The sequence below is a fragment of the Anopheles coustani genome, chromosome 3 (genome assembly GCF_943734705.1).
Source record: "Anopheles coustani chromosome 3, idAnoCousDA_361_x.2, whole genome shotgun sequence".
NCBI lineage: Eukaryota > Metazoa > Arthropoda > Insecta > Diptera > Culicidae > Anopheles > Anopheles coustani.
Genome location: NC_071288.1, coordinates 24,668,725 through 24,678,512, shown reverse-complemented (window position 1 = coordinate 24,678,512; position 9,788 = coordinate 24,668,725). Strand labels below are relative to the sequence as shown.

Genomic DNA, 9,788 nt, shown 5'->3' with positions numbered 1-9,788 from the left:
TGCTGTTGTGCTCCTTAATTGTTTACATACAATGAATTGGTCCCTTACTGCGAAGCATTGCGCATGACTCACGGTTAAAAACATAACAGTCCCACTCGCACCCTGTCCGTCCTAGGCTCCCATGCACACGCCAGACGGTACGTCCGCCTAGGAGCAGATTCGATTTTTGTCAGTCTCCTTCCTACCATCCACGATGTAAGTGCTTGCACGAAGCGTGAGGATTTATTTTGCGACCATAGCACATCCAAGAAAAACAAAAAACGTGAAATTTAAAGTTTCTGCCAAATTGTTTGGTTGTAAAAACAATGTGTTAAGGAACTGTGCCACATTTTCCACAGGGCAGAAATGAGTTAAATATTTCCGGAGCAAAACTCGTACCGCAAACAAAGCATAGCAAAAATCACACTGCGCCATTTGCAGCACCCGCTAGAAGGGGTGAACAAGGAAAAAGTGTTGTAAGAATCGATCTTAGTTTCGTGCTTGTGTTTTTTTTTTTTTTGTTGTTTCTCGCCATCGGTAAACCCTAACACGAGAACACCCATTTCCGCTACGGCGAAAACTTTTAGGGCCGCACGTCCGTCCCAAGGATTTTCCCCAAGGAGCATACACCGTTAGGAAAGGACGCACGCAAACGCCTCGACCAACCATGTACTTCATCGATCGGATCATCGAAATCGTAACCGTACCGGTGTCCCCGAAGTACCTCCGCGTTTCGGCCATCCTTATCGCAATCTACAAGGTGGTAAGTGTGGGCCCAGGGCATATCTTTTCCGAGCAGCGTCGGGGGGTCGACCTTGCGACAGAGATAGAAGAACCTTCTTTAAAAGAGCTCCAAGGATATTGATTCCGGGTACCCGATGCAATGCAATTACAGCTCGTGGCGCACGTGCTACTGTTTGTGATGCTGCTCGGGTTGGCTCATGCCGAGGAGATGAGCACCATCCTGCAGATGAGCATCGCCGACCAGAAGGACAGCGAGTACATCTGGACCACGAGCGAGCAGGAGGAATCGATCAACGAGTGGCGCTTCAAGTCCGCCGAAAAACTAGCTTCCGGTGGGTGCTTGTTAGCCCGTCCATGCAATATTTTTTAATCGATTCACTATTCCATTCTTCCCCCGCAGTGACTCTGTGTATGCTCTACATCGGCACGACACTGGCCACCATCTACGTGCTGAGCTGCCTCGGGCTGCTGATCGGTACGCTGCGCAACCGCCACGAGTTCTTCATCCCCTGGATGGTGGTCGACTTCTTCGGGACGCTCGTGTCCGCCTCCATCATGCTGGCGGTGGCCTACAACAAGTCGACGTACTGTTTCGTCTCCAAGTGGCAATACTGTAAGTGGACTCCGTAACATCGTTCGATGCTTCTTGTTGACCACGGTCGTTGTTGACGTTGTTGGTTTCCTTCCACTCTCCAGGGGCATTCTGTGCCGTAACGACCGCGTTCAACGTAATCATCTGGCTGGTCATCCGGACGTTCTACAAGAACCTGGTGCACATGACGAAGCTGCGCGAGGTGGCCATCGTTGCGATTCCGTGCCCGGCCAACACGCCGGGCGCTACCGTGCGCTGCAAGTCCTCCAACGGGCTGGCCGGACCGTCGCCACCGCCGCCCTACCACAACCGCAAGGAAAACATGCACCTGAGCGATGGCGGACTGAAGCACGTTCTCTTCGATGCCAACGAGGCCAACTATTTGGTTTAAGCAAAAACAAAAAACCCGAACAAACAAGCAAAGCTTAAACGAAACCAAAACTGAAACGATAATTACTGGTGCGCTGGAACACTTGTACGGTTCCCCATTTTTTGCCCAACTTATCCAAGCGATGAGCGAATAAGAGCTTTCAACAAACCATGTTGTAACCGGAGGCGGAAAAGAATTCCACAGGCAGGGCCTGCGCCAGCAACAGTCAGCTTCTATTGGGCACGTAGTGACAGTTTGTTCCTCCGCCTGCAGCAAGGGACACTTCCCGATCTCCTAACCCATCTCCCAGAACCGTTCCCTAATCGTAATATGCTTGTGTAGATTTAATCGTATTTTTGCTAAAGAACAACAGAGTGGAAATGAAATTTGCATGGTCTAGCGACCGGCGCTTTTTGTTCGCGGAAAATAAGACCCCCTAGGTGGGGAGAAGGAGTGGGGAGGGATTAATATTGTTGATTGGAAAATAAATAGTATAAACATAACATAACTAAAACTAATCACAGTTTGTGTGATTTGTTAAAACAAATTAAAATTATGAAAGAAAATTTTATGTAATCTTTCGTCTTTGTCATCACGCTCGAATGCATATCATGTTGTTTTGGTCAATACTTTTGAAGAGTTTTATTTTCCCTTTGAATCTTTCCTTCCCGAGCGTCTACCGACCGATCCTTATCTGCATTACCGGTAACAATACCCAAAACTGATCCGCTTCATCAGCGTCCTCCTCCAGCGCTTAGCATCGCTAGTATGTGCACATTCTTGTGGTTTTTAAATTTCTTTTTGCTTTAATATGCTACTTGCGTAAAGTTGTTTTAGACTCGATCGTCTTCTTACGGGTAGGCGAAGGTAACCTCGCAGTGTTTCACCTTTGTGAAGGCTACGCGGGGTTTTTTTTTGAGTGAATTTTAGGGTTGTTCATTACGTTGTTATATGTTTTACTGGGCGTTAGGTGAAAGAACTTTTTCGCCGCTGCACTCAGATTCTGTTCTGTGAGAATCCTGTCGTTCCTGAAATGCCCCGGCCAACACCCTCACCCGGGGGGCGCGGGACGGGCGGTCGAGGGCACGGCAGGGCGTTGTACTAGCAGTAGTGAGTGAACGGCGATAGTGTGAGGGGTTTTGTGATGTTTGTTTCTATCTTCCTTTAACTGTGAGATGCGCTTTTTAGTGTTTGTGTTACTTAGTTTAATGGTTTATGCTAAATTTATTCGTTTTCCGTGTTGCTTAACATATTGGTATAATATAATCGATCTGCTCTATTGGTAGGTTCCATGTGAAACGGTACGTTTTGTTTTTAAATCCCTTGCTCGCCCTAAGCGCGTCCTCGCGGGTGATATATAATTTTGTTATGTTTGTATAAACGGGTTTTTGTTTTGTTAGTTGCTTATGTTGTATATGCTTTTTTTGTATTTTGTGTAAAAACCATGGTGTTTGTTTTTTTTTCTTTTGTCATGTGAAGTTATTTTCGTTTTCTTAGAGCAGGCAATGTATTACTTCAGTTTTGTATCCATTCCACTATCTCGTGTTCCGGCGTATTTACCGATATTCTACCCAATGTCCTTTGGACATGTACCGGCCCCGCAACTAAGCTACTGCTATGGCTCTATGGAGACATTCTACTCCTGTTACTATCCGGCTTCCACCATTGCACACGTTCTCGGCCTTGTAAAGAGTAAAGATATTGGAAAATTGATTATTGCTTCTTTTTGCAGTGGTTGTGGGTGTTTTGCATATCCTCTCCTTTGCTTGCAAGACTCACTGCATCCCACAGCTAGGGAGCCCGAGTTCTCTACGCCGTAGCTACTCCATCCGGTCTACTTTTCCATCCCGTGAGAATATCTAGTGCTCATTGCTGTTTTAAAAGGACAGTTTTTGACCACCGTGTTCCCATTGCTGGTACTATTTTCCGCTCCTGTTTCCTACTTTTTAAACGTGGAGATGCTAAGTGTATGAGTGTAAGTTTATTTCCGAGTGCAGTCTATTCCGTTTGTCAAACGATAGTATTCTATTTTTTCTCTTCCATATTTTCATTTTGTAACAATATATATATATATATATATTAATATGTATATAAATACCATATTCGTGTGCAGGTGTGATTTGTTAGTCCATATTGATGATGTCCCTTTACTCTTTTGTTTGTTTTATGCACTTGAGTAGTAATTGTTTTTTTTTAATTGCTAGGCATTCACTTCGTACTCGCCTACGTGAATCTATTTCAGAATTAGGTAATAGGTACCGGGTGCTCGTCGTTTGCCAACTTATAGTTTTTTTTCGCAAAGAGGTTTGCGCACTCAACTGTTTGCTAAATATATATATATAGATATATGTATATATAATTTCCTATTGCATACTGAAAAAACTGCCCGTGATTAAGCAAATAGGTAGGCTCCATATTTTGTTACTTTGAACATTTTGGGTCGTGTTGGTTGGTCAGCTACAGACATGGTTCTGCTGTTGCTCGTTTTTGTATTACACACCCTCTCCCTGTGTTTTTACTAGCGCTAGTTGCTAACTTCTGGCTGGTTTACCTTTTTCTCCTTGGGTGCATTTTTGTTTTATTTCTTGTACCTCAATGCACGTGAAAGAGCAGACGCAAAAGAAAGCTACACATTAAAACGAAACCGAACACGGTGATAACAACGATGATAATAACTAGCGAAACTACGTTTGCGTGGTAGAAACGAAATCGCACGGACCGTCCCCTAAAATGTGATCACGCGCGATAGAAAGGTGTAAATATACATCTGGAAGACTATAGTAGATGATTTTGCCCTTTGGTGTGTGCCATCGTTTGGTGCTCGAACGGGGTTTAAGTAATAACAGTTTGCGTTTCCTTCGTTTCATCACCTGCACACCACGACCAGACGTTCTTTGCGTACCATTTTTTGGTTGATCAAGAGGCTTACAGTATTCTAGCTTATATTTATATAGGTTCATTTCCTTCCTTTACACACAAAACAGTCAACAGAGTGAAAAGGAAAAGCCCGGGTGCATAGCATCACACCCATGCGAATCGTTCAAACGAAAACTGAAAGCGATCGTCAACAGGCTAAAGATGCTAGACAAATATGAGTGCTGCACAGTAGTAAAGCTATCGAGCTACTTATGTCGAGCGGCTCGCGGTGCCCGCCTCGCCATGCTGAGGTCCTAAATGATGCTGCAGCTAACGTGTTATCGTTCCCTACGATATAGGTGTCTTGTAAGGTGGTGCTGTGCGCCTTTTGGTTTCCCTTTCGGGGTGTTCCTACCACTAACCTAACGATAAGAGGCGATGAGTTAGATAGGTGAGATGATGGAGGTGTAGTGTTGTAGACGAGATGTCCGGCTTGTACACTTCGTACTCGTATATTGGTTACATTTTTTGCTCATTGGTTTGGCACATTCTACGCTAACATTCGCAACATGTTTCGCCTGTGTTCCATCCAGCTGCAACCACGTGCTATCCGCACCGTTGTACAATAGAAACAATATCTGCTCTTCATAAGGCTTCCTACATTAAACACACCTACTGGTTGCAAAACAAAGGCTATGACGATGTGAAATAAGATTCCTTGCATCGAATAAACGGTTCGATTGGCCCACCAAAGATTAGCTTAGGTATTGTTTTCGGTACCCGCGGTGCTACTCGTGCTCTTACCCCTGCTCTATATTCTGTTGTTAAGTAATTTAGTGATCACGTTTAGAATAAATAGTGTTGCATGCTGTCTTCGATCTCTTTTCACTTCCATTCGACATGATTTATGATTGTTCAGCGCGTATAGTTCAGGCTTCGCAAGCCCCAGGGTGTGAGGTGCTGAGGCGCTAGAGCAGTTAGTTTTATACCCTTGTACACCGAAATAATACTATCGACCAGTTTCTTACCGGCTTATTCGAGCAGTTGCTGCTGTGTCCATCGTGGCATCGCGCTAGAAAGAAACAAAACTGAGAAAAACAAAAAGCACAAAATCACTTACAAATCAACAAGATAAAATCATAATAGACCAACGAGTAGAATATAAAAAAGAGAACACATAAAAAATAAAGAGAATAATAGATAGCAAAACACGTCACTTAGGGACAACGAGACAAACCAAAGCCGAACACGAAATAAAACAACCGGAATGTTCCATATTATGAAATGAATGTTTGCTATTAAATATCGTTAGCATAGTGTTGTTTTCCACATTACATAATAAATCTATGATTAACCGAAAACGTAATAAGATAGGTTACTAATTTACTAGTCCCACTAAATTGCGTAACATCGCAAGCAAACAAGGTAAGTCCTAAAAAATGAAAAGAAGAAAAACAAACAAGAGCAGGAAACTCCAACAACGGAAACCACCTTCGCTAATGATAAAGTTGATTTATGCATTGCCCCCTGCAAGGCTAGTTTTGCCTCGTTTTTCTCTAATCCCTTTCCTGGATACTTTCATATCTTAAACACACAGCATTTTTACTCTTTTCCTTCCTTTTTTTTTTGTTTCCACAAGGTTCCATTTCTTTTCCTTTGCTATTAACCGTTTGGAGCGAGTCTCGGAGCTGATTGCTTGTTTTCTCATTAGATGACTTCTTTACTTGTTAATGATTGGCATAGGAAAAATACATACTATCGCTAGCATAGAAGAACAACTATCAAACTTAAACATGGAAATAGAAGGCGCTAACGTAGTCGATAACTAGAGCAAAAACCTAGCCTACTGCGAAATGTGGGTGTGTCTGTGTGCTTGCGTTCCATTCAAACATACACTCCCCGTTTTGAAATCCGTAACAATTTGATAACACCCCCTCGGCGAACCCGCCCGATGCTTACTCGAGTGACTACCAGTGTGTTTCCATCCCTTCCTTTCCTCCACTATCCTCTTCTTTGATTCGCTCAATCTCGTCGTGCCAACATGGTGAACAAACCTAGTACCCTAGAGATAATGTAGTATGAAACAACAACGAACTTAACGAGTCCGCCCACCGCCACCACGGACACCACACAGCTAAAATTCACGAGCATCCCATGGCATCGAACGCATTAGCGATCTACGTGCTGCACTTAACTCTTTTGATTGACGATCCCACCACGCAGGAAATGGCCTTAACGTAACTGTTTAACGTACCGCGTACCGATTTGTTTTTCAAGGGAGTTCTTTTGAACGTTCTCACCTTGCAGTGGTTTCATTTTTGGCGAACTGAATTGATAGAAATTGGTTCTTATTCTTCTAACCAGCACAGGAAAGAATCGAAATGTAACTTATCAACAGACTCGAGGCACCTTCCTTCCACGTACAACACACGCAGTTTAAAGGATCAAAGATCGTTTTCTCGTCCTCTTGGTTTGTGTGTGTATGCTTTTTTTCGAGGATCCTTTCTTCCTACTTTCCCCAAGCACCCACCGTTTGCTCGCTAGCCTGCCAACCCTTAAACGTTACTAGGACAGCACTAAGAATTACATGGATAACTATATAGAAGGCGCGAGTAGATAAGTTCAGTGTGTTCCGGTACATCCGATTGCGTTTTGATAGGTACAGACTATCCCTGTTCCCTTTCTCGTAGCGATAATTACCTAACAGAATTTGTATTATTTCTCATATTTCTCCTCACCTTGCAGTCACTGTTTTCGTCTGCCCTTCACACTTATGCACTGTCATGCATTTTTTCACTACTCTTATATGAAGGATTTCTGTTGTGTTTGTATGATTTTTTCTGTTTTCTTCTTTTCAAATCATTACTTTTTTAAATATACTTTACATACTTAGCACAAAACATTCGTCTCCCTCCCTCGTCCATTGGCTACAATCTATTTCTTAACGATACAAATAGGTGATAAAAAAAACGAGTAAACTAAAACGAAACAAGGCGCGTATAAAAACAAAAAAATGCAATTTTGGCGACATTTTGACTACGATTTGTGTTACTTTTTCGCGTTCCACCTGAATCCTCTCTTTCTTTGTATTATCCTAATATCCTTCTAACCCTATCCCTTACAGGCAATAGTGTATTACTACTACTTTTATAATGATTGGTTTGCAGCGCATGTTTTGTATGTTTGATGTTTAACGTTAAGAAGTACGCGTAATAATGTATGTAGGAAGGAAACTTTTGTTTTTCTCGTACACAACTACAGCCTAGTGCCGCTCTTAGCGAAACTGATGAAAACTAACAAGTTCCCGGCGCTGGGGAGGGAAGTGAAACACATTGTGCTCTTTTATGTATTTAGAAGAAAAGAAAACGCATTAACTATTAATAACCCAATTACGTAGGTAGTTGATTGTATAAACTGGAAATTCTTTAGCAACCTAGGAAAAGGAACGCTGGTTTGCAACGAGCATATTCCGCTCGTTCCGAAACATTTCCACAGCGCAGACGATTTGTTTGTGTGTGTGTGCAAATGTCCGCCCAAAGGCAGGATGATTGTAAACTACCCCATATATGTATATCGACAGCTGTACAAGCTTTGCTTGCAATAAAAATAGCGTTTGACTATTCTTTAAATCGTAGCAGGAAAAACTATAGAAAACGATTAACCAGTCCTGGCCTCTAATAAATCCATATATTGGGCTTTTGTTTTGCTTGTTTGTTTGTTTGTTCGTTCAAAAAAAACAGTCATCCTCTCGGTACGAAAGCGACATTTAAAAACTATTGTATCGTCACTCAATAATCATCGAAAAGTAAAACAATTTCAACAATGGTTTTTGTTCAGAGCATAAAAAATTTCCTCAAATAAAACATAATAGCAATCGTATTCCGACCGTTTCACACTGTTGTAATGTGGCTATAAAACATGTCAAATAAAAAATAAAAAGTATCGCATCAAAAATTGACAAGAAAGCTACAGTGGAATACCAGCATCAACGAAAGGGAGTAATGAAGCCATTATTTTCAAACATGCTTGACACGGATTACCTTCTCCGGAACCGCCCTCCTATAGTAGACGGTATTTTTAAAAATCTGGGGAGGACTATCAGACCCTTTGAAATAGAATAAAATGAGGTGCTCCTGCTTTCTCCGTACTATCATGCTGCTGCATTCATTCTGCCTATGTAAAGTATTCGTAACATGTACCTCTTGTTGATTGCTATTTACTTCTGCTCCCCTTTTCTTCTTCTTCTGCTGTGACTGACTTCATCATAAGGCAATAGTTTTTAGACTCGATTTGACGTTTCGGCCATCGGCGAGTTCCTAACTTCGTTTCTCAGCCCTTCTTGTCACGTTCAAAAAACAGTGTACGGCTAATTTGTAGTGGTAGACGCGTGTTCCATTAGAAAGAGGTTTTAGTTTCGAACGTAAAGCGTGCAGCGTTTGCGACGGAAACACCGAAAAGTATGTATCAAATATGCGCAATAGCAGTCGTGATTCTTCGTGAGGATTAGATGATGTTTTAAAAGGATAAATTGCTCCCGGTGGTGGCACAGCCGAAAACCGCATCCGAATACAGCCCCCCTCCTCTTACGGACGGTTAAGATGTGTGCCAGTATTGCCCAGCCTTTGCACTAGAGCACATGGTGGTGCTGTCGTTTCGGGTTCGTTCTAACATTGCATTACCGTCCGAAGGACTTTTTCCTCAGCTTTTTCAGCGACGAGCGTGGTTTGGTTTTCTTCGACGGCGGAGGGGACGCATAGTGTCGGTTGAGATCGCTGCTGTTGCTGCTGGCGCCACTACTACCGTAGTATGAGGCAATGCCCATCGTTTGCAGCATGTTGCCTGTGGTGGTGCCACCGTTCGTCCCGACGTCACCCCCGTTGGCCGGCTGTGAATGGTGGTGGTGGTGGTGCTGCTGCTGTGGCTGCATATGACTGAGGTGATGGTGATGGTGGAGATGATGATGGTGGTGCGGCAGGAGCTGAGGTGAGGTGGTTCGTCCAGTTCGGTCGGGTGAAGCTGTCTGTACCCGGTAGCTACTACTAGTGGGCGCGTACGAATCGGTTGGGGCAGCACGTTTCAGCGAACCGGTCGACGAGGCGGGCGAGGACAGCGTGGACGTCGAGGACGACATCGATGAGGACGGCGACGAGGAGTAGGCCATTTGGGAGAGGTTGAGCAATGCGTACACACCCTCCTGTCGGCGGCGCTCTTCCATGTCTTCGGCGGACGATGCGTGATGTGGATGGC

The 9,788-nt window shown here is 43.6% G+C and overlaps 2 protein-coding genes across 2 annotated transcripts in view; one reads left to right on the top strand and one right to left on the bottom strand.

Annotated features, from left to right (window-relative positions):
* Positions 1 to 367: 367 nt before the first annotated feature.
* On the top strand, positions 368 to 2,188 carry LOC131258602 (uncharacterized). The gene is made up of 5 exons (XM_058259956.1): positions 368 to 455; positions 567 to 742; positions 875 to 1,055; positions 1,124 to 1,336; positions 1,420 to 2,188. The coding sequence occupies exons 2-5, from the start codon at positions 647 to 649 to the stop codon at positions 1,704 to 1,706; spliced, it is 777 nt and encodes a 258-aa protein (XP_058115939.1). The 5' UTR covers positions 368 to 455; positions 567 to 646; the 3' UTR covers positions 1,707 to 2,188.
* A 3,967-nt stretch (positions 2,189 to 6,155) lies between these two features.
* The window catches only part of LOC131258460 (serine-rich adhesin for platelets-like), a 38,488-nt gene continuing 34,855 nt past the window's right edge, over positions 6,156 to 9,788 (bottom strand). Inside the window, exon 12 of the mRNA XM_058259790.1 lies at positions 6,156 to 9,787. Within this exon, the coding sequence (XP_058115773.1) occupies positions 9,217 to 9,787 (571 nt within the window). The 3' untranslated portion in view covers positions 6,156 to 9,216. The remainder of the gene's footprint in view (position 9,788) is intronic.

Bases quoted from the DNA above. Each gene is read 5' to 3' on its own strand.
- LOC131258602 (XM_058259956.1), top strand. From the start codon at position 647: ATGTACTTCATCGATCGGATCATCGAAATCGTAACCGTACCGGTGTCC. The intron at 743-874 runs GTAAGTGTGGGC...ATGCAATTACAG, and splicing joins TTATCGCAATCTACAAGGTG to CTCGTGGCGCACGTGCTACT. The intron at 1,056-1,123 runs GTGGGTGCTTGT...CTTCCCCCGCAG, and splicing joins CGCCGAAAAACTAGCTTCCG to TGACTCTGTGTATGCTCTAC.